General features: G+C 53.2%; 1 protein-coding gene across 1 annotated transcript; it reads right to left on the reverse strand.

The window, feature by feature from the left end:
* Positions 1-310: 310 nt before the first annotated feature.
* aldh1l2 (aldehyde dehydrogenase 1 family, member L2) lies at positions 311-26,478 on the reverse strand. Its single transcript, XM_088922935.1, has 23 exons — positions 26,269-26,478; positions 23,726-23,870; positions 19,289-19,523; positions 17,848-18,013; positions 17,207-17,308; positions 15,638-15,727; positions 15,166-15,300; positions 14,651-14,776; positions 13,500-13,591; positions 12,354-12,501; positions 11,750-11,869; positions 11,252-11,379; positions 10,939-11,089; positions 9,920-9,990; positions 9,197-9,302; positions 7,948-8,035; positions 7,764-7,857; positions 6,668-6,767; positions 6,401-6,499; positions 5,847-6,012; positions 3,478-3,583; positions 2,363-2,562; positions 311-712 (listed from the first exon to the last, which is right to left on the reverse strand). The coding sequence occupies exons 1-23, from the start codon at positions 26,314-26,316 to the stop codon at positions 657-659; spliced, it is 2,772 nt and encodes a 923-aa protein (XP_088779061.1). The 5' UTR covers positions 26,317-26,478; the 3' UTR covers positions 311-656.
* Between the last annotated feature and the right edge of the window lie 1,169 nt (positions 26,479-27,647).

Genomic DNA, 27,647 nt, shown 5'->3' on the forward strand with positions numbered 1-27,647 from the left:
CAGTAAGTTTCAGGATGACCAAAGGAACCTGAAGGACCTGGCATAACACCCATGCAGACCCAGAGAGACCATGCAGACTCCACACAGACATCTGAGGTATCATTGGAACCCAGAACTCTTAATTGTCAAGCCGCTGTGCCCCCTACAAACATTTTATCCATGCTAAATTCTTTAAAATGTATACATATACAGCCACCTTATAAAAAAGAAAATTCAAACTAAAATAAATGTGATGTGATGTTCTGAAATGTGAGGAAGTTTGTATGATTTTTTTTTCCCAAATTCCCTCAGTAAAAAGAAACCCTCTGTGTTTATAAAACATAGTTATATTTATTGTTAAATTCTCTGCAGTTCTGTGGGTGGTATTAAGTGATAAGTCCAAAACTTTGCAATACTCAAAAAAAAAATGAGCCTTCTGCTTTGGATTTGATTGAAAACCACGTCTGCTCATCTCTTTGCTGTAGGTTTGTCTGGTTTAAGGTGATGCTATGCAAACTGGTTGGTGTACAAAATCTCTGGAAGTGAGTCCTTAAATACCAGTCTTTTTTTAAGTTTAAAAATTAAAGATCTGTAGGCACATGGATGCAGTGAATGTTTAAGAAGCAGCAGCTGCTGGTGTTTCTTGCAGCTGGTGATGAGGAGGCCAAGGGACCGCTTCAGTACTCCACTGTCACAGCTTTCGTCCTCAGGTACTCGTGCAGAGCTTCCTCCCCTGCAGGGACATGTGCAGAGACAGCGTCAGCCTCCGTGCGGCAGCTCCTTCACACACAGAGCAGGGACAGCGAGGCGCAGAGCTGAGGCAGCTCCTTCACATACACAGAGCAGGGACAGCGAGGCTCAGAGCTGAGGCAGCTCCTTCACACACACAGAGCAGGGACAGCGAGGCTCAGAGCTGAGGCAGCTCCTTCACACACACAGAGCAGGGACAGCGAGGCTCAGAGCTGAGGCAGCTCCTTCACACACAGAGCAGGGACAGCGAGGCTCAGAGCTGAGGCAGCTCCTTCACACACAGAGCAGGGACAGCGAGGCTCAGAGCTGAGGCAGCTCCTTCACACACAGAGCAGGGACAGCGAGGCTCAGAGCTGAGGCAGCTCCTTCACACACACAGAGCAGGGACAGCGAGGCTCAGAGCTGAGGCAGCTCCTTCACACACAGAGCAGGGACAGCGAGGCTCAGAGCTGAGGCAGCTCCTTCACACACAGAGATGGGACAGCGAGGCTCAGAGCTGAGGTAGCTCCTTCACACACAGAACAGGGACAGCGAGGCTCAGAGCTGAGGCAGCTCCTTCACACACAGAACAGGGACAGCGAGGCTCAGAGCTGAGGCAGCTCCTTCACACACACAGAGCAGGGACAGCGAGGCTCAGAGCTGAGGCAGCTTCTTCATACACACAGAGCAGGGACAGCGAGGCTCAGAGCTGAGGCAGCTCCTTCACACACAGAGCAGGGACAGCGAGGCTCAGAGCTGAGACAGCTCCTTCACACACAGAGCAGGGACAGCGAGGCTCAGAGCTGAGGCAGCTCCTTCACACACACAGAGCAGGGACAGCGAGGCTCAGAGCTGAGGCAGCTCCTTCACACACAGAGCAGGGACAGCGAGGCTCAGAGCTGAGGCAGCTCCTTCACACACAGAGCAGGGACAGCGAGGCTCAGAGCTGAGGCAGCTCCTTCACACACACAGAGCAGGGACAGCGAGGCTCAGAGCTGAGACAGCTCCTTCACACACACAGAGCAGGGACAGCGAGGCTCAGAGCTGAGGCAGCTCCTTCACACACAGAGCAGGGACAGCGAGGCTCAGAGCTGAGGCAGCTCCTTCACACACAGAGCAGGGACAGCGAGGCTCAGAGCTGAGGCAGCTCCTTCACACACAGAGCAGGGACAGCGAGGCTCAGAGCTGAGGCAGCTCCTTCACACACACAGAGCAGGGACAGCGAGGCTCAGAGCTGAGGCAGCTCCTTCACACACACAGAGCAGGGACAGCGAGGCTCAGAGCTGAGGCAGCTCCTTCACACACAGAGCAGGGACAGCGAGGCTCAGAGCTGAGGCAGCTCCTTCACACACACAGAGCAGGGACAGCGAGGCTCAGAGCTGAGGCAGCTCCTTCACACACACAGAGCAGGGACAGCGAGGCTCAGAGCTGAGGCAGCTCCTTCACACACACAGAGCAGGGACAGCGAGGCTCAGAGCTGAGGTTACATGGTTACATTCAGACTATCTTAATTTAATTATATTTATTTACATTACGGAAGCAGCTCTTTTTGCACAGAAGTTGATTTCCTTGAACAGGCGCTCAGAGGGCTTGTTCAGAAAGAGCTTGCGCAGGGTGCCGTCAGGCTGTTCACTGGAGAGGGACAATATCTTACCAAGGTCCTTCCCAAACCCGGACTGCTTGAAGCCCCCGAAGGGCGCGGCCACGTCGGTCTTGTTGTAGGTGTTGATGAACACGGTGCCGGCCTCCAGCCTCTCGCTCACGTACATGGCCTTGCTAATGTCCTGGGTGAAGACGCCGGACGCCAGTCCGAACTCGGTGTTGTTCGCCCTCTGGAGCACACCGTCTACATCCCTGTGGGAGAGTGGGAGAGCGGGGTCAGACCTACACCACACTGCCTGCTGGGAGAGTAGCACCAGGGTCAGACCTACACCACACTGCCTGCTGGGAGAGTAGCACCAGGGTCAGACTTACACCACACACACCACACTGCCTGCTGGGAGAGCACTGCATGCTGGGAGAGTAGCATCACAGTCAGACTTACGCCACACTGCCTGCTGGGAGAGCACTGCATGCTGGGAGAGTAGCACCAGGGTCAGACCTACGCTACACTGCATGCTGGGAGAGGACCAACTGTATCTCACAACTCACTGACAGCTCTGCATTTGTGTTCAATCCCACACTGCACCCTCTCCTGTGTTACAGAAACTTTACATGACACGAGTAAGGAGTGAGTTTTGAAGGAAGTGTAAGGAGCCTCCACTTGTTCACTGAAAACTGTGAGTAACCCATACTGAAATCATGTCAGGGAAGCACCCAAATTATTTATTATATACACTGTGTATTTTATTTTGTGTTTGATTACTGAACAGGACGGCACAAAGTAATGAAATGCCTGAGAATTACGTTTATCATAAGTATCAACATGATATGAATGTTGTCAGAACTGTTAAATTAAGTTGCTGTACTACCCTGCTTTTTTCAGACAGCTGCGTGAGACCACAAAAGCTCCAGAGCTTTCTTCAAATATTAAGGACTCAAGTGTGCTCTCCAGCTGATTCAGGGTCCTGAAGGATTCATCTTCATCGTGAAAATCACAGCTCTAAACAGACACCTGAAGAGGCTCAAGAGTCAAGAATGTTTTTCTTTTCTTCTTGTCTTCCTAGAATTAGCCTGTCCTTGTTCCTACTTCGCAAGGATGTGCATGGACAGTGTGAGAGTAAATCCAGACCTGTCAAGCTCAGACAAAGCTTACTGAGATAAACCCACCCATCTCTAAACTTGGAGACGACCATAATGGGCCCAAAAGACTCCTCCTTGGCGATGTACATGTGATCCTCCACATCTGTGAACACTGTGGGTTCCATGAAACAGCCTAAAGAAAAAAACACTAGAATACTTACTAAAAAGTCATTCTGGAATCAGGGTGTAATGACTGTGGGTGTGTAAGGACAGGAAGCTGGGGAGAGGAGCGTGCAGGAGCAGTGTGTGTATAAGGACAGGAAGCTGGGGAGAGGAGCAGTGTGTGAGTGTGTAAGGACAGATAGCTGGGGAGAGGAGCAGTGTGAGTGTGTAAGGACAGATAGCTGGGGAGAGGAGCAGTGTGTGAGTGTGTAAGGACAGGAAGCTGAGGAGAGGAGTGTGCAGGAGCAGTGTGCAAGTGTGTAAGGACAAGAAGCTGAGGAGAGGAGTGTGCAGGAGCAGTGTGCAAGTGTGTAAGGACAGGAAGCTGAGGAGAGGAGTGTGCAAGAGCAGTGTGTGAGTGTGTAAGGACAGGAAGCTCGGGAGAGGAGCGTGCAGGAGCAGTGTGCAAGTGTGTAAGGACAGGAAGCTGAGGAGAGGAGTGTGCAAGAGCAGTGTGTGAGTGTGTAAGGACAGGAAGCTGAGGAGAGGAGTGTGCAAGAGCAGTGTGTGAGTGTGTAAGGACAGGAAGCTGAGGAGAGGAGTGTGCAAGAGCAGTGTGTGAGTGTGTAAGGACAGGAAGCTGGGGAGAGGAGCGTGCAGGAGCAGTGTGTGAGTGTGTAAGGACAGGAAGCTGAGGAGAGGAGCGTGCAAGAGCAGTGTGTGAGTGTGTAAGGACAGGAAGCTGAGGAGAGGAGCGTGCAGGAGCAGTGTGTGAGTGTGTAAGGACAGGAAGCTGAGGAGAGGAGCGTGCAGGAGAAGTGTGCAAGTGTGTAAGGACAAGAAGCTGAGGAGAGGAGTGTGCAGGAGCAGTGTGTGAGTGTGTAAGCACAGGAAGCTGGGGAGAGGAGCGTGCAGGAGCAGTGTGTGAGTGTGTAAGGACAGGAAGCTGAGGAGAGGAGCGTGCAGGAGCAGTGTGCAAGTGTGTAAGGACAAGAAGCTGAGGAGAGGAGTGCAGGAGCAGTGTGTGAGTGTGTAAGGACAGGAAGCTGAGGAGAGGAGCGTGCAGGAGCAGTGTGTGAGTGTGTAAGGACAGGAAGCTGAGGAGAGGAGCGTGCAGGAGCAGTGTGTGAGTGTGTAAGGACAGGAAGCTGAGGAGAGGAGCGTGCAGGAGCAGTGTGTGAGTGTGTAAGGACAGGAAGCTGAGGAGAGGAGCGTGCAGGAGCAGTGTGTGAGTGTGTAAGGACAGGAAGCTGAGGAGAGGAGCGTGCAGGAGCAGTGTGTGAGTGTGTAAGGACAGGAAGCTGAGGAGAGGAGCGTGCAGGAGCAGTGTGTGAGTGTGTAAGGACAGGAAGCTGAGGAGAGGAGCATGCAGGAGCAGTGTGTGAGTGTGTAAGGACAGGAAGCTGAGGAGAGGAGCGTGCAAGAGCAGTGTGTGAGTGTGTAAGGACAGGAAGCTGAGGAGAGGAGCGTGCAGGAGCAGTGTGCGAGTGTAAGGACAGGAAGCTGAGGAGAGGAGTGTGCAAGAGCAGTGTGTGAGTGTGTAAGGACAGAAAGCTGAGGAGAGGAGTGTGCAAGAGCAGTGTGTGAGTGTGTAAGGACAGGAAGCTGAGGAGAGGAGCGTGCAAGAGCAGTGTGTGAGTGTGTAAGGACAGGAAGCTGAGGAGAGGAGCGTGCAAGAGCAGTGTGTGAGTGTGTAAGGACAGGAAGCTGGGGAGAGGAGCGTGCAGGAGCAGTGTGTGAGTGTGTAAGGACAGGAAGCTGAGGAGAGGAGCGTGCAAGAGCAGTGTGTGAGTGTGTAAGGACAGGAAGCTGAGGAGAGGAGCGTGCAGGAGCAGTGTGTGAGTGTGTAAGGACAGGAAGCTGAGGAGAGGAGCGTGCAGGAGAAGTGTGCAAGTGTGTAAGGACAAGAAGCTGAGGAGAGGAGCGTGCAGGAGCAGTGTGTGAGTGTGTAAGGACAGGAAGCTGAGGAGAGGAGCGTGCAGGAGCAGTGTGTGAGTGTGTAAGGACAGGAAGCTGAGGAGAGGAGCGTGCAGGAGCAGTGTGCAAGTGTGTAAGGACAAGAAGCTGAGGAGAGGAGCGTGCAGGAGCAGTGTGTGAGTGTGTAAGGACAGGAAGCTGAGGAGAGGAGCGTGCAAGAGCAGTGTGTGAGTGTGTAAGGACAGGAAGCTGAGGAGAGGAGCGTGCAGGAGCAGTGTGTGAGTGTGTAAGGACAGGAAGCTGGGGAGAGGAGCGTGCAGGAGCAGTGTGTGAGTGTGTAAGCACAGGAAGCTGGGGAGAGGAGCGTGTTGCCTGACCTGGCCGTGGAACCTGTCGCCCTCCGTACACCAGTGTGGCTCCCTCCTTCTTCCCGATCTCGCAGTACTCCAGCAGCTTCTCCAGGTGGGCTCTGTGGTTCTGGGGCCCGTGGTCTGTGGAGCGGTCCAGGGGGTCCCCGATCTTCATCTTCCTGATCTCCTCCACCTGAGAGGTACCGCAGCAAGAGAGACAGCAGTGGTTTTCCAGCCCAGTCCACACAATGCCCTGCTACTCCTTTCCTGTTTCATATCCTACAGGAGTCCTGGCCAGGAGAAACAACTGGCTTCACATGCTACTGTGGAGCTTTTTCTAGCGTGTGGCCATGCCACCCCGTGCACGCCTGATCTCCTCTGATCTCACAGGGTAAGAGGGTTGGGCCTGCTGAGTACGTGGATGGGAACAGCTGTTGCTGTAAGCTTTTATACCAACATCCATGCAACTAGTTGTTATGGCAATAAAGTATTGAACTTGAACTTGTACAACTGTACAAGCACTTCATCTTCATACTGTGCATTCATCAGCAACATCCGAAGCCAGTGAGATCTTCACTCACCACTCTCCTGACGAACTCATCATGAACGGAATCCTCCACAAACAGGCGGCCAGCAGCTATGCAGTTCTCTCCTTTGTTGAAGAATACAGCCCCCATGCCCTAAAAAAAGAAAGCCTGTGTCTGGGTCCATAATCATCAGCTCATCGCCTGCTGCCTGTTCCACACGGCTAACACTCGAGACTGACTTCCCTCGTCACTCCAAAAGCAACCTCGTCGTCTCCCCTGAACGAGGGCGTGTGAAGAGGGAGCCCCAGCATTCCAGCTTACCATGCGCACAGCCTTGTCCAGCTCGCAGTCGCTGAAGATGATGAGGGGGGACTTGCCCCCCAGCTCCAGGGAGACTTTCTTCAGGTTGCTCACCGCACAGCTGGAAGGGGGAGCAGGTGTCGGCATTAGCGCGGCTCTGGGGGCTGCCTGGCCTGCATGCTCAAGATTTGATTTCTCGGGCAGTTGAATTTCACACACCTGCAGATGATCTGAATGCTTTCCTGACATCTACCACCTTAAGGCCTGTTAACTGGAAACTGAAAGTGCCTTACGGCCTGTTCTTGGTTTTTACAGGTGCTTACCCTTGCCCCATTTGAAAACAATCGCTTAATGATAGTTCATTTGGCAGCAGAGTACATTTGCCTGTGTATCGTTAATGTCCCAATTCATAATAAACAAACCACATGGGTAATTTGCCAATAGACCTGTCACTTGTCTTAGTGCGGGTGTGTGTTACTGACACTCCACACTCCCTTTATAGTTCACAGCTCAATGGCACCTAACTGGCTCTCAGAAACCACTAATAACAGTCCTTCATTTAACAAGGAAAGAGTGTGGAGGAAAAACTCCCCGTTAGAACAATGCCCTCGTCCAGAGGGCACTGCACTGTGCTTGCACAGAGGAAGAAGCAGTGAAAGAAAGAGACCTGCCCCTCTCTGCTCTGTGGCTCAGCAGGCCACACTGTAGAGCACTGCATCTGGGGCATTCAGCGATCATCACAATGAGCTTCAAATGGGCCAGAAGGAGAGCTAGAATTTTCAAGATTTTCTAAGCCTGATTAAAATAACATTCTCTTCATTTTGAAATTTTACTTCAATATGAATTTAGAAGTTCTGATATTTCTCATGTCAAAACGTTTCGGCCATCAGTTCCAGAGCCCATTCTTATGCTTTCAGGCAGGGTGCCTTCTGAACTACAGTTTGTGCCCAGAGCTCCTCTTTAAGTTCAAGTTCTTCGCTAAACACATACACCAATCTTGTCAAAGTCCAAACCTACAGCTTCCAATACCTACAGGTGACTGGTGAAAGCCCTGGAGAAAGCCCAGCCGGGCCAGTGAGCCCAGTGGAGACCCAGTGACTGCGATCTAGCGTCCTACCTCTTCATGATCTGCTTGCCAATGGGTGTGGAGCCGGTGAAGCCCAGCTTGCGAATGTCAGGGTGCTCAGACATGCGCTGCCCCACCAGACCTCCTGTGGGCAGAGAGAAACAGAGCCCGGGTGAGAGGAGGCTGGGGCAGCAAGGAGGCGGCCGCTCCAGAAGCTGCTGTAACCCCTCGTTACCTGAGCCGGGCACGATGTTAATCACACCCTTGGGGATGCCAGCCTTGACCGAGAGCTCCGCAAACTTCAGCGCAGTCAGCGGCGTCACCTGTGACAAGACGGACACACAGTTACCCCGCAGGAGTTGGTCTTCAGTCACTGAAACCACTTTCCTGAGACCGGCTGGTTAGCAATGAGGCGTTTTAAATTCTGCCTGTCTCAGTGGTGTTATCCAGAGAGCCTTACTCAGTTGGAAGAGTTTTGTGGATTAACAGATCCATGAGAAGGAGACTCACTAATACGAATCTTTCCATAAAAACTTCGCTGACTGTTTTAGCCTGTAGCTCTCTGTGGTACTGAGGGATCCCCTAACACACCAAGACTTCTCACAGAGGGAGACGCGTCCTCCAGGAAACCCTGCACATCGACGTCTATAAAAACATCCTTCGCCAGCAAACAACGCTTGAAGGGCAGAACGATGCTGCGGAGAGTGCTGTCACCACTGGAAACCCTGCACATCGACGTCTATAAAAACATCCTTCGCCAGCAAACAACGCTTGAAGGGCAGAACGATGCTGCGGAGAGTGCTGTCACCACTGGGCACGCGCGTGGGCGGGTACCAACACACAGTTCACCCTCCTTCACCCTCCCTGCTTCCACCAAGAAAGCATCTGCATCTCTACCAGCTCAGCGATCGGCTTATATAGGCTGGAGCAGGACACACAGCTGCTCCCTACTCCAGCGATTGCCAGCAAATGTCATTTTTTTAACTATTTCTCTGGTCTTGCTAAGGGTGAAGGTGTTCATAAATTGTATTATACTTCTGGGGAAAGTACTGCCACTAAAGGCAATACACAGTCTAATATACACAAAACAGTGATCCTGTTCATGCTGAGTGCTCAGTGCTCATACCACCATAATCCTGCTGAGCCAAGAGCTAAACGAGGAGAAGAGTCTCTCAGCCAACTGTCCTCTGTCACGTCAACACCAACCAGCTTCACTACAGCACCACTGTAACTCACACATGTGCAAACAGCACAGACTCAAGTGTTTCCTGGCACCATATCTGACCTGGGTGACAGACAGCAAACAGGCTGACTTTTGTAAAGTCAAAGTCACCACAGTCTGGCTATAGAAACAGGGCAACCTGGTTGGTCAGGGACAACAGGAAGAAGAGCACTGCGCTTCCCTGAGAGACAGGGATTGTAGGCCAATGTGTAAAAAGGGGGGGCCAGAGTGAGAGAGAAGGGGGCTGTGGGTCAGGGTTCACCTGGGCAGGCTTCAGGACCAGCGTGTTCCCAGCGGCTAAGCAAGCTGCACTCTTCCACGCCAGCATCATCAGGGGGTAGTTCCAGGGGATGACAATGGCGCAGACGCTGTCGGGAGACACACAGAGTCGCATCCGCAAGGAAAACACCACACAGAGGGCACACGGTAGCTGACCCTGAGCAGCACAAAAGGTCCCTCAAGGTCTTAGTTCAGACAACGTTCAGCTGTTTTCAGTTGATTCAGACTTATTGCTGCAGGTGAACAGGCATGCGTACGTGGTGTGAGTGGGTTTAGTCAGGCATTATGGATGGTGAGAGAGGGGGTTGCTGAAGTACAGTAAATGCACATAGCACCCCAACAAAGAATCGAAAACACTAAACACTGTACATTTCTGGCACGCAAAACGAGAACGGTACTGAATATGTGGAAATAAGTGGTGAAGATCGGTGTCCGACAAACTGCAGAAGTCCTGTTACTGTGAAACGGACACATCTGCTGACACGTGCTTCCCTTCATAAAGTGATCTTGTCTTATCTGCATGTGTTTCAGTTCCTTCGGGACTGACACGGAGCAGGAGTGAGGACCGCTGTCCTTCTCCTACTGCGCTTCCTGTGACAGCCCGCGCCTCGGAGAGCCGACCTGAGCGACGCGGAAGATGGGTAACGAATACTGGTGTCATTTCCCACTCCTCTGCAGTGAGAAGCCCCGGCCCCCCCCTTCTCACCCCAGCGGCTCCCTCTTGGTGAAGGTCAGGTTGCGGTTGGGACGGGCCTGGTTGATGGGTATGGTTGTGCCCTGCAGAAGAAGATCAATACTCTTAGGAAATTAAACTCAAAATCGAGCTCTTCTTCTGAGGATGTTTTAAAGGACTAATTTCTATTTGGTTTGGCTTTGTGCAACCACATTTACCGGCCGACCAGGTTGTTAGAAATAAAGCGATGATAGAGCTCAGTACAGTGGGTAAGGTTTTTGAAGGTACAATTGTCACCCCACCCTGCTCTGCACACAGTAGTGACCCCTGTGCCCACATGGGGAGAAAGAGAAAGTGCTGCCACAGCCCCCTGTGCCACCTACTGCCACGCTACCTGCTCTGCAGCAGGATGGCAGGTGTGGCACTGACTGGCAGAAAGGTGTGGACGTTTTATTGAGCTGCAATATACAACGATAATAAAACTACAAATCTCAAAATATTACTTTGCCTTTTCATGGGGACAAACACTAGCAAGAACTGCCTTGGCTGACACTTTTCTCTCCATCAACGCTCACAATGTAATCACGGAAACTGTGAGATTAATTCACCATAAATGTCACAAGGTCATGAGCAGCCTGGGCCTGTGACTTCCTGTGAAGTCCTTCCGGGGCCTGTGACTTCCTGTGAAGTCCTTCCTGGGCCTGTGACTTTCTGTGAAGTCTTTCCAGGACCTGTGACTTCCTGTGAAGTCCTTCCTGGGCCTGTGACTTCCTGTGAAGTCTTTCCAGGGCCTGTGACTTCCTGTGAAGTGCTTTCCAGGGCCTGTGACTTCCTGTGAAGTCCTTCCTGGGCCTGTGACTTCCTGTGAAGTCCTTTCCAGGGCCTGTGACTTCCTGTGAAGTCCTTTCTGGGCCTGTGACTTCCTGTGAAGTCCTTCCTGGGCCTGTGACTTCCTGTGAAGTCCTTTCCAGGACCTGTGACTTCCTGTGAAGTCCTTTCCAGGACCTGTGACTTCCTGTGAAGTCCTTCCTGGGCCTGTGACTTGCCGATACCTGGATCTTGTCGCACCACCCAGCAAAGTAGCGGAAGGTCTGCACAGACATGCCCACGTGCGTCTTCAGTGCCAGGGTGTACACTGCGCCCGAGTCCAAGGCCTCAATGGTGGCCAGCTCCTCCTGGTGCTCCTCCATCAGGTCAGCCAACCTGTGGAGAGTCGGGACAGAGCACAGAGGAGCCATGGTAACACCCGGCCAAGGACTCTGCAACTCTTCTGCTATTCGAGGACATAGAAGTGGTCACCCTGGATCTGCGTATGAAATAGCTGCACGTGGAGCTCAGCCTGGCGCTGGGGCACCGCGTACTCACCGGTACAGCAGCCGGCCTCGGTCGCGGGGGTTCATCTTCCCCCAGGGCCCTTGCTCAAACGCCTCCTTCGCCGCCGCCACAGCCCGGTCCACATCGGCCACGGACGAGTACGACACCTTACAGACAACCTGGAACACAGCAGCGAAGCCGGTCTGCCCACCAGAAACACAGGTGCACACAAACAACCCTCCGGCCCCTGGGAGGACTGCAGAACGACTTCAGCCAAGTGCAAGAGCCCAGCGTTCCCCAGCATCATAGCGTACTGTGCTCTTGGGCTTGCTACTCCCTCACAATTCTCGTGGCATCAGAAGTGAAACGATCCACCGGGGCATGCCAGAGCTCATGCAGCGCTTGTTCCTGAAGATGCTAAGATGTGCACACCGCTTTTAAACTCCACCTTCTCTCTTGACCACGAATGAGCAAAGCTGTGCATTTAAACCATGGGGACTCGATTCAAGAAGCTTCACTGGCATGTCCAATGAATTTCAGTATTCTCACCGAGCCATCTGTGGGGTTGACTGTGTCGTAGGTCTTTCCACTTTCAGCGTCCACAAATTTCCCATTGATAAAACACTGATGCGGCATCTTCACAGTCATGTTATTCACTTCTTTAGTTACCTAATGAACAAAACAGAACCACTTGTTTATTTAGGATCTTTTAGGTGGTGAAATAAACATTCTAAAATGCAAAATCCAATATACATTTATAGTAGAAGACTTATAACACCTTAAAACATTTAGGGGAGCTACTGCAAAACCCATACAGTGGGTACACAGCAGAGATCTTCAGGGAGGGAGGAGGTTTGAGCTGTGCTCACAGCTGCAGTACGTACTGTAGTTTAGGCTTTTAGGCTATGAAGTTTATATACCGAAGAATTCAAACCCCCACTAAAGTATGTGGACTCAAAAGCGAAGCTTCTGAGACCTCTTCAGAAATATTCTGGGCAGTGACTAACATGTCAAATACAGGATTTGTATACAACTTCATACAATGTTGTTGAAAGTTCTCGAGTGGGAGCAGCCAGTGTTTTGCTTGAGAAATGAAATGAGAAATCCTCCTCTGGTGACAAAGACTGAGCCTCGGCAGGCTGTGCCGACTCACGTAGTCAACAACCAGCTCTTCCTCCCTGTCCTCGCCCCTCCGCCTCCTGACCACCATCTGGATGAAGTCCTGGAAGCTGGTGGCCATGTACACGTCCTCGTTCTCCAGCTGCAGCCCCTCACACTTCTGCTTGATCTCCTCCACCAGCCTGCAGAGTGGAAGACACGTCAACACCCTCACTGCCTCGTCTCGGTGCCGAGAGTCACGACTGCCTCCTCACTGCGTCGTCTCGGTGACGAGAGTCACGACTGCCTCCTCACTGCCTCGTCTCGGTGCCGAGAGTCACGACTGCCTCCTCACTGCCTCGCCTCTGTGCTGAGAGTCACGACTGCCTCCTCACTGCCTCGTCTCGGTGCCGAGAGTCACGACTGCCTCCTCACTGCCTCGCCTCTGTGCCGAGAGCCACGACTGCCTCCTCACTGGCTCGCCTCTGTGCCGAGAGTCACGACTGCCTCCTCACTGGCTCGCCTCTGTGCCGAGAGTCACGACTGCCTCCTCACTGGCTCGTCTAGGTGCCGAGAGTCACGACTGCCTCCTCACTGGCTCGTCTAGGTGCCGAGAGTCACGACTGCCTCCTCACTGCCTCGTCTCGGTGCCGAGAGTCACGACTGCCTCCTCACTGCCTCGCCTCTGTGCCGAGAGCCACGACTGCCTCCTCACTGCCTCGTCTAGGTGCCGAGAGTCACGACTGCCTCCTCACTGCCTCGCCTCGGTGCCGAGAGTCACGACTGCCTCCTCACTGCCTCGCCTCTGTGCTGAGAGTCACGACTGCCTCCTCACTGCCTCCCCTCTGTGCCGAGAGTCACAACTGCCTCCTCACTGCCTCCCCTCTGTGCCGAGAGTCACAACTGCCTCCTCACTGCCTCGTCTAGGTGCTGAGAGTCACAACTGCCTCCTCACTGCCTCGCCTCTTGACTGAGAGCAAGGCCTGAGGCACTGGAGTCTTGACAGTCAATGTAGAGCCCCAGCCCAAACGCAGGAAATGAGCTGCAGCTGAAGGACTGTACCTCACTAACAATCTGTCAGGTTACTTTCCGAGGTTTTCCATCTTTACCCCACTGTTCTTTAACTGAGCTCTCCTCACACTTTCACAATCAGCACCATAGTACACTCTGAAAAGTTAAAGACTCCCCAAACCAGACTTACCTCACTACATCCATTGAGGCTGCTCCAGATTTGAAGAAATCCGTCGAGTCCTCAATCTTCGTAACGTTGCTCAAAATGCCTTTCCAAATGGCCTGAAACAAGAAGCGCGGTCAGAAACGGAAAAGCCGTCTGCTGAGCACTTCACTCTGGTGAGACTGAGCAGAAGGACCTGACACTGCTCTTCCAGTGCTCCTGACAAAGCCAAGCAGAGAACTGAAGCGAGGAAAAACCGTTCCGGACCCCAGGGGCTGCCACACTCCTCCACACAGACACAGAGCTCAAAGGCCCCGGTTTGAGAGCAGCATGGAGCACTGATGTAACGAACAGTTCTTTCCGGACCCTATGCGGATGACACAATCCAGAATTGTGAGGAGACACTGGGGAAAAAGTCATGCAGGAATATGGGAATGAAAACAGGGGGGCGTGTCCAAAGTGCGCTGGTGCACGGGGGAGGTGTGGCCGAGGCAAACAATCCAGAAGAAATCCAAAGGGAGAATCCAAAACGAAAGCAAAGGTCCATGGCCGGGTAATCCATCTGAAAACCAGGGATTAAAAACAGGTGCCGGGTCGGGACCGGCGGGGGGGATCAGGAACAGGCGCAGGAAGCTAAAAACAGAACGGAGCCAGGGGCAACCAGGACCCGGGCTCGCACGATGTGGAGATCAGATGCAGAGCCTCGAGTGAAGTGAGCGCCTGGCTTTTAAAGGTGAACTGAAACAGGGAACAGGTGCGGGGAACGAGGCAAACGAGGAAGGGCTGGAGCGCCCTTAAGAGGAGGGGTTTGTGATCGTGACAGCTTAGGGCTCACTGTGATGATAGACGCCCATGATGAAGGGCTGGCGTGTGAGGTGTCAACATTTTTATCTCTTACTTCCGTGCGCATTTTAATTTAATTTAAACTTAGAGTAGTTGATGTGTTTTTAATAAATGAGGTTTCCCAGATCAGTGTACCTTAAAACTGAGCACATTAAGTACACCTGTACTCTGTAATTACAGTCAGAATGTTTTCCCCTTTGTGGTAAATTTGCCCACAGTGAAGACGAGAAACCTTTCTTGGATTCTTCAGGGGAATCAGCACGATTATCTGGAAGGAAACAGCCTGGGGTGGGTCTGCTCGCGCAGCACGAAGCAGAGACAGCGAGGAAGGCTACCCGGATGTCCTCGGCGATCTTCTCCTCCTCCTCGGTCAGCTCCACGCTCGCCGTCTCTCCGGCCGAGAAGTACCTGGAGGCCGGGATCATCCTGCCGTCCTCAAACTGCAGGCTCTTCACCAGGAGCTGCGGCAGAAGAACGGGCCGTGAGAAGCCAGCGTCGGCCTACAGCTGCTGCTCGCTCTCCGCTCAGGAGAAGCCACTGCTGCTCTCGACAGTAGAAAAATGTATTGCTTTATGAAATTACATTTATATTTCTCATTCAATAAACAGCACTACTATGATGTCACTCTGCAAAACGCTTCAACAGTCTAATGTAACGACAAGCAGAAGAGGGGGTCCCCTCTCAGAGAGCTGCCTCTCACCGAAACCCCTCTTCGTCTTTCTCGGGGGGGAACAGTTCTCAACAATTTCAAGGCAGCTCAGATTCTGAGAGGCTGCCCGCTCGTTCTCCTTTCCCGCAGAGTCTCTCCCGGGTCGGGAAGGGATCGTGCCGCGCGGATCGGCCGAAGTACCGATTTCCCGTCGGAGCCGAAGAGGACCAGTCCGTTGCTGGTGACGAGGCCGGGCTGCGGGGCTCCCTCGATGTCCAGAGGCTCCCCGGGGGGCGCGGGACCGGCCAGGAGGGAGGAGCCATACAGGTTCACTGCCTGGACAGAGAGACAGCGCCACCTGCTGGTGAACTCAGGCCTTCGCAGGGAAGCAGAGCTGCCTGACTCGTCACGTCACAGGTTCCAACCAAACGTCTCTCCGAACAGCCTCCCCGGATACATCAGCTAGTCTGGAAATAACTGAGCAAATTCTACTCTGCAATATCTCGGAGAGTCCCTGTACAACACGCTCACGCGCAGCGCTGCATTTTCCTGTCCCTCGTTTAGCAACAGTAATGACCCAGTGACAGTTGAAGTAAAAGACCAGAAGAAGTGGGCAGAAAACTCGGGCCTCTCGGACACCTGGGCAGCAGCCCACCAGGTGTGCCCGCCGTACCTGTCCGCCAATGACCGCCCACGCTCCCGGGACTTTATCGTGGCCGCGGATCCAGTTGTGAATGGCCTGAGCTGGCTGGTTCCAGGAAACCTGTGGAAAACAGGGAGAATGTGCTCATTCCAGTGATGCAGCACCGGAGCTGTCAGAGGGTCACTACAATATAACCCCAGCCTTCCAGGACACCTGTGAAGCTGTACAGCTGTCTGCATTCTGCGACTCTTGCCAGGGCCTTAAAGTAAACTACTTTCTCCTGAGAAATATGGGCCACACCTGCAACTCTTCACACACCCCCACACATGTGAGGAATGCCGACCCCAGAGCCACAAACCGCAGCCCTGACCCAGCAAAGATTTCACTCTAGGAGTGTGCGTTTCAGTGATCTGTCACTATTGGCTTACAGAACCCCTCTCTGAGCTCCTAAGATCTACCGGTGGTCCCCTTTTGGAGAAGCCTGCTCAGTCCCAAAAAACAGTCCTTCACAGAGATTATCTTCAGTTCCTCTTCTCACATGGAATAGCTCTCCAGTCCTCTGTTCCACTGGGGGAACTGGGACAATTGAATTCCTGAAGAACTCCTGAATTCCCCATTTCTCTTCTTCCTTACAAAAGAAACCTTTTTCCTCTCATTCCCTGGAACATCTAGCACACTCCACCTGGCTCACCCTTCCCAGGAAGAATCCTGTCCCATTCCTGCTCCAGGACCCCTGACACACCCTTCCACGGCCGGTCTCCCCTACACTGGAAGATACATTTTCCCCGTCTCATGCGAGACCTACTGTACCAGTGAGCCTCACCTACAGGCCCCCAGTTTCCATCTATAAACACTACTAATTTGCCAGCAGCCCTATCACCCTGCAACTCACCACTGGCAACCCACTGAAGCTCAGCAGGTGTGAGCCTGGTCAGTACCTGGATGGGAGACCTCCTGGGAAAAACTAAGGCTGCTGCTGGAAGAGGTGTTAGTGGGGCCAGTAGGGGGCGCTCACCCTGCAGTCTGTGTGGGTCCTAATGCCCCAGTATAGTGATGGGGAGACTTTACTGTAAATAGGCGCCATTGTTTGGATGAGACGTAAAACTAAGGTCCTGACTCTCTGTGGTGATTATAAATCCCAGGGTATTTCTCAAAAAGAGTAGGGGTGTTACCTCGGCATCCTGGCCAAATTCTCCTCTGGCCTTTCCCAATCATGGCCTCCTAATAACCCCCATCTCTGAACTGGCTTCATCACTCTGCTCTCCTCCCCACTGAGAGCTGCTGTGTGGGGAGCGGACTGGTGCACTCTAACTCCTCAAACAGGAGTTAATCACCCTTAATCAGCTTAGACACAGCTCCCTGCCCTCTGCACCTGACTGCCGCTGCTCCTGAGGAGTTTCTCAATTAAGCACAGGGCCAACCAGCTGATTCCCTCCTGCTGAATCCTGGGGAATCCACCCCAGCCCACACCTCCACACACACCCCCCTCGTCTCGAGGCGAAACAAGGTCCTGTTCTCACTCCTGTTCTGCCGTTTCAGAAGAGCAGGGGATAGACTACGAGACAGAGCAGCCCGTTGGATTCCCAGTCCCAGGCTCACCTGGGCGTTGGACTTCTTCTGAATGCCTTCGTAACTGGCGCCCTCTTCAGGCTGAGGAATGCGCGGCGCTTTCCCTTCGGCAATCAGCTGCACGGCTTCCACCTGCAGCAGAGACCAGAGACGGGTGTAAAGATCCCTCTCAGAATAAAGGGACAAGCTCATTCACTGGGAATCGAGAGCAGTGTTGCTCCAGTGCAACACAGTAAAAAGACTGTGGAACTGTTTGTCATCATTAAACCAGAGCTTCCAATTATGGCACATATGTACTGCAAGTAGTTCTAGTCAAACTGTCTCAGAAAGAGCTCATGGCTGCCAGGAGCTGGTCAGTATTACCACACTGTCAGGAGATGGACAGTATTACCACACCGCCAGGAGCTGGTCAGTATTACCACACTGCCAGGAGCTGGACAGTATTACCACACTTCCAGGAGCTGGTCAGTATTACCACACCGCCAGGAGCTGGACAGTATTACCACACCGCCAGGAGCTGGACAGTATTACCACACCGCCAGGAGCTGGTCAGTATTACAACACCGCCAGGAGCTGGTCAGTATTACCACACCGCCAGGAGCTGGTCAGTATTACCACACCGTCAGGAGCTGGACAGTATTACCACACCGCCAGGAGCTGGTCAGTATTACCATGCCTTTGATCCCCTCTGGGAAGAGGAAGCGGTTGTACAGGGTGTCGACTGTGTCGTTGGGCTCCACTGGACACTCCCTCTGCAGCAGAATGGGCCCCGTGTCCAGGCCGTCGTCCGCCCAGAAGACGGAGAAGCCTGCCTTCCTATCCCCCTGGATCAGCGTCCTGGAGGGAGCAGGGAACAGCATGCTGTGGCTCAGAGCTCCTATCAGACCGCGGGCTTGTCTCCCAACACAGTCGCTTGACGAATACACAGGCCAGCAAACTCCCGAATCTCTCCTGTCCCCCCCGGCTGTCCACGCAGCTGGAACTCTAGAGCCCCCAGACACTGACAGATCTGCAGCAGCCAGCAGACTGCAGAGATGTGCACTTAGCAGGCAGTTCTCTGATCACCGCAACACAAAATCATCCACCTTAAAAACAGAGAGACGCACGTGAAGAAATGTTGTTCTTTTCAGAGTCTAGCTTTGCTATAAAGCAGTCAGGCGCTATGCTGTCTGAGAATATTTCAGGTTTCTTGTTTCAGATGTGTCTATACATCAAAAGCCACATGCAGCTGATCAGTGTCTGATTTCCCATCAGGCAATGTAGGCACAGAGCCTAGGGCCTACGAAATTTTTAGGGCCTACGAAGGAGGGAGACACTAGTGACTCACGAGAAACAAGCTGAAACGACCTGCTTGCGATCGATTCTAGGCGCTCCAAATCAATAATCATACGGTATCTAGCGGCTGTTCTAGAAACTAGAAGTATCGAAGTGACGGTCGCTCGACTCGCTCCATCAATCAGGTGGTTTAGCATTAGAATAGTTTAAAGGGCATCATGTCAATCAACGTCATTCAACTGGCGTTCACCCCTCTTTTTGCACATTTCAGAGTGAAAGTGCCCAGGGCCTACAAACACCTAAATCTGGCCCTGCCGCTGATCTGTAGAACTGTGCCCAGGGCACAGTAAAACCAGGGGTCTGCAGAAGGGCCAGGCACCTGGTGTCTAAAACACCAACAGCTCAGCTGGCCCCCCTCCTTGGGGGTTTACACCGCGCTGGTGTAATGGGTTAGGTGTGTCTTGCATGCTGGAGGTCAGGGGTTCAAACCCAGCTGTCGCCATCAGTTTGAGGGTGGAGCGGTGGCTCTGTGGCTCAGGATCTGCACCTGTTGCTGGAAGGCTGCCGGTTCGTATCCCGCGGCCGGCAGAGGAATCCTACTCCGTTGGGCCCCTGAGCAAGGCCCTTAACCCCAGCTGCTCCAGGAGCACCATATAAATGGCTGACCCAGTGCTCTGACCCCCAGCTTCTCTCCCTGTCTGTGTGTCTCACGAAGAGCAAGCTGGGGTCTGCGAAAAGACAAATTCCTAATGCAAGAAATTGTATCTGGCCAATAAAGTGATCTTGTCTTATCCTGCAGCCCTGTGCGCTCTGCCCCAGGGAAGTCCCGCCACTCACCAGTTGATAGCAGAGGCCCCCCGGTGCAGGGGCAGGATGGAGGGGTGGTAGATGATGGAGCCGTGCCTGGGGTAGTCGATCACGCTCATGGGGATGAACTGGCTGCAGAAGGGCAGGACGTTGAGCTCAGCGCCCACTGCCTTGTAGGTGTCCACCACCTCTGGGATGGGCTGGCCTTTCACCCTCCACCTGGGGAACTTGAACACCGGCGTGCCGTCTCTCTCCGCCGCCACAGCTGGAAGCACACAGCCGACAGAACAAGACTGCGTCAGCAAACCACGAGAGCCCAACATCTATTCTTTCAGAGCTTAGGATTCACCCACCCCTGCGTCAGCAGCCTGGGTCTGAGCACGCGCGTCCCGCCTCTTCAGCAGGGCGAGCAGTAGCACAGAGCACACAGCACCGAGTCCCGCCTCTTCAGCAGAGTGAGCAATAGCATAGAGCACACAGCACCGAGTCCCGCCTCTTCAGCAGGGCGAGCAGTAGCACAGAGCACACAGCACCGAGTCCCGCCTCTTCAGCAGGGCGAGCAGTAGCACAGAGCACACACAGCACCGAGTCCCGCCTCTTCAGCAGGGTGAGCAGTAGCACAGAGCACACAGCACCGAGTCCCGCCTCTTCAGCAGGGCGAGCAGTAGCACAGAGCACAAAGCACGCGCGTCCTGCCTCTTCAGCAGAGTGAGCAGTAGCATAGAGCACACAGCACCGAGTCCCGCCTCTTCAGCAGGGTGAGCAGTAGCACAGAGCACACAGCACCAAGTCCTGCCTCTTCAGCGGGGTGAGCAGTAGCATAGAGCACACAGCACCGAGTCCCGCCTCTTCAGCGGGGTGAGCAGTAGCACAGAGCACACACAGCACCAAGTCCTGCCTCTTCAGCGGGGTGAGCAGTAGCACAGAGCACACAGCACCGAGTCCTGCATCTGCATGGTAAGCAGCAGCACAGAGCTTTAAATGAGGAATGCCCGGGGCATTATTCTGTTTTTTTTTGCATAGTAAAATAATTAAAATAAAAATCCCCTCTTTTTACCAGTAATGATAATGAAGAACAAATTCTCATTTACAATGACCACCTGAAGACCCCGTTTGTACATTTACTGCAGCAATCTGAGTGCAGTGCCTTGCTCAAGTCAAAATAACGGTGCCCCACCCAGTATCTGATCCCACAGCCCCCTGGACCAGAGCCTGTAACCCCCACCACCCGCCAGGCAGCTGTCGCTCTGTCCCTGGGTGATGATAATGAACAAGGACAGAGCTGAATCCTACAGTCCCTGGAACGACTTTTAACATTCAGATATCAGCAATGAAGCAGAAAATTAACTTTTCACGGAAGGAGCGATAAAAGTGCTCATTACAGCCTCTAACAATGGCTACAGTCGCCAGGGAACAGCAGATGATTAATCGCCTCTCTAGCAGCGAAATACCAAAAATAATTGGAAAACGCAGAAGGGAAATTAACGGTCTGTCACACCCGTACTCTTCAGAAGTCGAGATGTTATTGAGTTTATTGATCTACGAGTGCCCACTCATTGGTTTTTCACGCTCCACAACCGTGAAAGGTATTTTTCACTGTGTGTTTGTTTAGAAAATCACTCTGTCACCTACAGTATCAGTCCTCACTGCACCCTGACCACTCCCACTCCACAGCTCTGCACCTGCAGGCTGCTTACCGCTCTACCGCATGAAGAACATTGTTTCCACTTCACTCTGCACGGGCACTGCACTGCCACCATCTACAGGCTCACCGTCTCCTTTTTCTTGTCACTCGGATTTTATATTTTTTTTAACTGCATTTGAACAATTTCTTTGATTCGTATTTATGTTAAATTATTGTGAGTTTTATAAGCCACCCTGGATATCCTGAGTGTCTGCTGAGCAACACAAAAGCAGACGGTGTCTTAATAAAAAGTGGTATTTGCTCAGAGCTCAGAGTTTACTGCAGGGCCGCATTGCAGCTGCTATGTCAATAGCTATTTCAGTACAGTGTGTTCACAAAATGGGCAGCATGGTGACCCACTGGTAAATATCAGACGTGGGTGCTTTCTGTGTGGAGTTTGTAGGTTCTCCACACATTCGTGTGGGTTTCCTCCTGGTGCTCCGGTTTCCCACAGTTCAGAGACATACTGGTAGCTTAACTGGCTGCTGGGAAAACTGGGCCTGGCGTGACCGTGTGCCTATGTGTGTCCCGTTCAGGGTGTATCCTGCCTTGTACCCACTGATTCCCAGGATGGGCTCCGGTTCCTCTACGACTCTGAATAGGATAAAGTGGTTAGAAAATGGATGGATGGATGCTCATAAAGTCCTCTTAGAGTTTAGAAGCTGCAGAGCCAATGTTCTTTCAAGGCTAGAGGCTGTACCTTAGAGCACGAGCTCATGAGCATGTCAGTAGAGGACAACTTGAAATGCCCCATGACACAAGGGGACACAGGGCTGAAAGTACGGCTTGTGAACCGTCGATCTGCAGATCTGTGCAAGCACGGCTCAGCAGTCACTTCCTGAATCTGGGACAGCCGTCTGTCCAATAGACTCACGGGGTAGGAAAGAACTTCCCCTGCAGAGGTCTCAGTAAAACACTCTGCTGCACTGCCTGCAGTAACCGCATCTATCTGAACTATTTACAGACAGCAATACTCAAAAGACAATGTGCAGGGTCAATTTATTTTCTTTTATTGGGCACACACAATATACAAACAAGACCAAAGCTTTCACACACAACTCAGACACAGCAGGGCGCCATTCGTGAGACTATGCTATGCTTTCATTAAGGTAAAGGCAGGCATTTTCACATATGGTTCTACGATATTCATTGGCACCTGCTGAAGGTTTCCAGTTCACAAGTCAGTAAACACATTTGTCTCTTTCTGAAATATATCCCAGGTGTTTCTTCCACCTCCAAGTCCTAATCTGTGCTTTCTGTACCTGTGAAATACTGACTGTGCACAGCAGAGCCAGGTCTGTGTCCTGCCGGGCCTAAATCACCGATAGCTCGATTCCTTCCAAGAGGGCGAAACGAGTTCAGTAACAGAAAAATGATTTGACGAAGAGTGGAAGAGGAATGGCACCCAGAGGACAGTTTCCTGTGAGCCCCGGAGCTGAGTGCTCGCAGGGGGACACTGTGAGCCGCACACACTACAGGCCCTGCAGACTGTGCTTGCGACCAGTATACAAGTGATAGAGCCAGATAAGAGACTTTACTCAGGGCGTTGTGCTGAACTAGCAGCTGCCACCTGCCAGAGCTCCCACACCCACCCAGCCTGCGCCCCCACACTCTCTCTCTCTCTCTCCCAGCCTGCGCCCCCACACTCTCTCTCTCTCTCACCCAGCCTGTGCCCCCACACTCTCTCTCTCTCTCACCCAGCCTGCGCCCCCACACTCTCTCTCTCTCACCCAGCCGCCCCCACACTCTCTCTCTCTCACCCAGCCTGCGCCCCCACACTCTCTCTCTCTCACCCAGCCTGCGCCCCCACACTCTCTCTCTCTCACCCAGCCTGCGCCCCCACACTCTCTCTCTCACCCAGCCTGCGCCCCCACACTCTCTCTCTCACCCAGCCTGCGCCCCCACACTCTCTCTCTCTCACCCAGCCTGCGCCCCCACACTCTCTCTCTCTCTCTCACCCAGCCTGCGCCCCCACACTCTCTCTCTCTCTCTCACCCAGCCTGCGCCCCCACACTCTCTCTCTCTCACCCAGCCTGCGCCCCCACACTCTCTCTCTCTCTCTCTCACCCAGCCTGCGCCCCCACACTCTCTCTCTCTCTCACCCAGCCTGCGCCCCCACACTCTCTCTCTCTCTCACCCAGCCTGCGCCCCCACACTCTCTCTCTCTCTCACCCAGCCTGCGCCCCCACACTCTCTCTCTCTCTCTCACCCAGCCTGCGCCCCCACACTCTCTCTCTCTCTCTCTCACCCAGCCTGCGCCCCCACACTCTCTCTCTCTCTCTCACCCAGCCTGCGCCCCCACACTCTCTCTCTCTCTCTCTCACCCAGCCTGCGCCCCCACACTCTCTCTCTCTCTCACCCAGCCTGCGCCCCCACACTCTCTCTCTCTCTCTCACCCAGCCTGCGCCCCCACACTCTCTCTCTCTCTCTCACCCAGCCTGCGCCCCCACACTCTCTCTCTCTCTCTCACCCAGCCTGCGCCCCCACACTCTCTCTCTCTCTCTCACCCAGCCTGCGCCCCCACACTCTCTCTCTCTCTCTCACCCAGCCTGCGCCCCCACACTCTCTCTCTCTCTCTCACCCAGCCTGCGCCCCCACACTCTCTCTCTCTCTCTCACCCAGCCTGCGCCCCCACACTCTCTCTCTCACCCAGCCTGCGCCCCCACACTCTCTCTCTCTCTCACCCAGCCTGTACCCCCACACTCTCTCTCTCTCTCACCCAGCCTGTACCCCCACACTCTCTCTCTCTCACCCAGCCTGCGCCCCCACTCTCTCTCTCTCACCCAGTGGGTCGGCCTTCCCATCCTTATCGGGAACGGTGAACACGCCCACCACCTTGTGGCCCTGTTTCCGCAGCTGGCTGTACACTTCCTGTCCGAACAGGCTCTGTCCAATCAGGGCCAGCTTCAGCTTATTCTGGAAGCACACCTGTGGAGGAAGGACAGAAAGCAAAAATAGGTGACAAAGCCCTTTTCTGCCATGTGGCGTTACTGCAGGAATACTTCACTCATTCCACACAACCAGCCCCCACTCTCTCGCGGCCATTCAGTAGAATTCAAGCAGCCCGTTCATCTCCCACACGGTGCACACAACACTCGCTTGAGGCACCCAGGGTTTAACTCTCTGCACGTGTGCATCAGTGTGACTGACTGCTCACCCCGACTCCCCCCCTGAACACCAGCCTTCGGTCTGGACAGAGCACAAGCAGAGAGATGGACCAGGTCAAGAGAGACCAAGAGAAATGCAGGAATATTCTGCACCTCCTCCTGCAAAACAAGTCAAAACATGCAGGATGTTTTCTTCTAATGGAGGAGCTGCAGACCAAACCAGGTCTTCGCTGGTGTCAGTATCCTGACCTACCCATTCAGGTCCACCTGCGGTTAACGTCCAGGTGTGACTGTTGTGCACAGAAATGGGACCACGTGTACAGAGCTCGCCCGGAGCCTAAATATGTTTATTCACGTTGCAGTATCAAAGCCTTGCTATGCAAATGATAGACAGAGGTGCTACGGGCTAAGTACTGTGCACAGAGTAAAAAACAAAAACAGCCTCAAGAAAACAAAGTATTCTTGTTTCTCAAGACTAAAGGCACAACCTGAAGAGAAATACACCAATGCTCGTAAGACAGCAGTAACTCAGTGGATGCCTCCAGGCATCTCGGACAGCTGTCGAAGCTCCACAGCTGTCTGACAGCTCAGGAAGAGAACAGTCTTCAAGGCAGGAGGCCTTTCACAGCTCCAACCCAGTTCTCACATGCCTCAGGCAAAGCAAGGCTGCAGCTCTGATAGTGTCACACAGATCGCAGTGGGTCGAAGTGGGTCGTATCGGGAGAGTTCCTTTGCCCTTTACTGCCAGGAATAGACTTGGGAATGCAGAATGAGTATGAATACAGTATCCTCCATTAACTGTGTGAAACATGAGGAATAAAAACTCTAGGGAGAAACAAACAGTCTGTGTGGGTACACACACCTGTCCATATGTCATGGGAAAGCTGCTGGATTGCTTGTGGTCTGTTTTCCGTGCACAAGCATGCACACACCCACACCAGGGCCAGTTTTCCCAGAAGCCAATTAACCTACCAAGGCACCCAGAGGAAACCCACACAAACCCAGGAAGAACATGCAAACTCCACACAGACAGCACATCTGCTTATCCAATTAATAAGCCTGGTACCAGGTACTCTGAGGCCTTGACCTGCTGAGCGTTAACCCTCTGTATTGACTCCCTGTAAGATAAAGCCTTCATTCACAGTCCCCTCAGAAGGGGGAGCACCCAGAGCCCCTCTGGAAAGGGTTCGATAGCTAACTAATACAGACAATTAGCACAGTCTTCTTACACGAGTTGACTTCCACTTGATAAAGGCAGAAGTGCGGGCCTTATGCACCCAGCAGTTTTCCACAGAGCCTAAGAGGAATCGCATTGTACGAGCGGGGGAAGTCTCAAGTACAGTGCCAAGTCAGGAGACGTTTGACAGTGAACACCACGCCTGAGCGCAGGAAAACACAGCAGCGCAAAGGAGAAGGTCATTCAGCCTGTCGGCGAAGTGGAACAGAAGGGTTGATATTATAGTTAGCTCAATGTCTGAAAGGGAATAATTTAATTGGACAGTTTGCCTGGGGCGTGCGTAATTATCTGTGGCGATCAGGTGCAGCGCGATTATTCCAACTCTTCGCGTCTTGAGGCGGCGTAGCGATGGGGGAGGGTAGGAGCTGACGGGGGGACAGTTCCGGGGACAGAGCCAAGGCGTCTAACGTTGCGATCTCGATTCATAAAACCGCCTTCGACGAACAGCACCCACGTCCCCCTCGCAAGATGACACGCTGGCCGGCCCCGCCGAGCGCCCAGCTAAAAATAGCAGCGCTCGGCTGGGCAAGGCGACGGCGCGGTGCAACAGGAGCCGCGCAACGTGTTCCCTGGATGCCGGGACTGCTGATGCAATTCATAATCCAGGAGAAATGCGTCGAGTCCTGGAAGGCAGCCAGCAAGTGCACCGCGCATCAACGTGGCGGAAAAGAAAAACTACGTTTTCTGAAAACTACATACTGTACGCGACAGCACATGCCTGGCTGAAAATACCATCAACAGCACACCATCATTCAGCAAAGGGTTTCAGAATGCTGTTCAACACCAGGACAGCAAGATCTCACGACGTCAGCTGCAACGTGTATGTATGTATAGATAAATACTTTATACAGTGCAACTCATTTGATGTCAGTGCAAAGAGCTCGAATTTGCTTCTAACCTCTTGCGACAGCAAAGAACACAGCGATGCTGTGCAACACAGCAGTTCCACACACAAAAAATGACAACCAATTCAGCTACTCACGGGAGCTGTGGAGAAATTCCTAATGAACTGCCTGGCTGTCCACAGCATGATGCCGGCCGCCCAGTGGAGCTGTCGTAATTGTTACTGGAAGAAAAAGGAAGAAGCCCGCTGCAGAGACAGTGACCAGTGCGCTAGACGAACCCCGCACGCCTCTCTCATACTGTGTGTAGCTGGGGGACCCGAACTCGGCAGAGCTCCCACACGCGACTGGCGAGCGCGCCAGCCGACGTGCGCGTCCCCGCCGCCCGTATCGTGCCTGCGCGTTGGCTGGGGAGCTGCTCCTTGGGGCGTAGCGAGCACGTCTCACACACTTGAAACTGCCCGTCGTATTGATTTTTTTAATGAAGAGCATTTGATTCCACTTGACACGAAGGACTGTTGTACAGACCTCTTCAAAGTGGGGTAGGGGGTAAGGTCTGCAATGTAAATAAATCAATGTACTCTGAGAACGGTGAAAGGGGTCGTTGGGTGAGACAGGGCTGCAGCCTGAGCCCAACAACGTTCAGTATCTATTATAAATGTGGGCCTAGAACAGGGGCTGCAGCAGAGCCTGGCACTGCTGGAGCAGGACTGTCAGACCTGGCTGTCCAGAGAGGACAGGTTTAGTGGCCACAGCCTGGACACAGAAACTGGACACAGGCAGACCTGGCTGCCCAGAGAGGACAGGCTGTGCTCCCACTGCCAGCAGGGAGAAACGGAGACAGAGGTGCACTTCCTACTGCACTGTGGGGTTAGACATTCTTCTCTAAAATCACAAATCGGACCCCAGAATTCCCACACCTGTCAGAATCAGAACAGATTGGAAAGCTGCTGGGGAAGCAGGGCACTCACGGTACTCTCTAGAGCTGCAGTCCAGCAGGCCGGAGCTTTCGTTAGTTAGTTAAGTTGGCCCTATTGAATCGAATCGAGTTGAAACCAGCACGCAGCGAGCCCCCCTGGGCCACGCCCCCCGCGCGCGCAGGCGTGAGAGGAGGGGGCGGCTCCTGATTGGCTGGCGGAGTGGGAACGGCGGGGGCTTGCGCTACTGCGGCCCCGCCCCTCTACCGTGCCTCGACTGGACACGTCACAGGCTGGATAAGGGCCGCTTGCTAATCGTCTCTATGGGGCTTCGCTTATCTTCACTTATTCGTATCGCGTACCAATGCCAGGTTACTTGACCTTGCAATTATTTACGTCTCTTCAGCCTCTATTAAGTGCAAACCGGCACGCATTCAGCTTCCAACGATTTGCCTGCTCTTCCCTGCGCTACAGTGTTTTATGGGACAAGTACAGGATCGTCCCGAGATGGAAAGAAGAAAGAGACACGGTGTTTGGGCAGCTGAGACTCACGCCTGACCTTTGCAGTTTTTCTTTCTCTCCGCTCTTTTGTGTGGAGTTAA

Source organism: Atractosteus spatula, chromosome 8 (genome assembly GCF_055471065.1).
Source record: "Atractosteus spatula isolate fAtrSpa1 chromosome 8, fAtrSpa1.hap1, whole genome shotgun sequence".
NCBI classification, from domain to species: Eukaryota; Metazoa; Chordata; class Actinopteri; order Semionotiformes; family Lepisosteidae; genus Atractosteus; species Atractosteus spatula.

Bases quoted from the DNA above. Each gene is read 5' to 3' on its own strand.
- aldh1l2 (XM_088922935.1), bottom strand. From the start codon at position 26,316: ATGCTGTGGACAGCCAGGCAGTTCATTAGGAATTTCTCCACAGCTCCC. The intron at 13,592-14,650 runs GTAGCCTTCCTC...TTCTTGTTTCAG, and splicing joins AGATCGCCGAGGACATCCGG to GCCATTTGGAAAGGCATTTT. The intron at 713-2,362 runs GTAAGATATTGT...ATGTCCCTGCAG, and splicing joins CGGGTTTGGGAAGGACCTTG to GGGAGGAAGCTCTGCACGAG.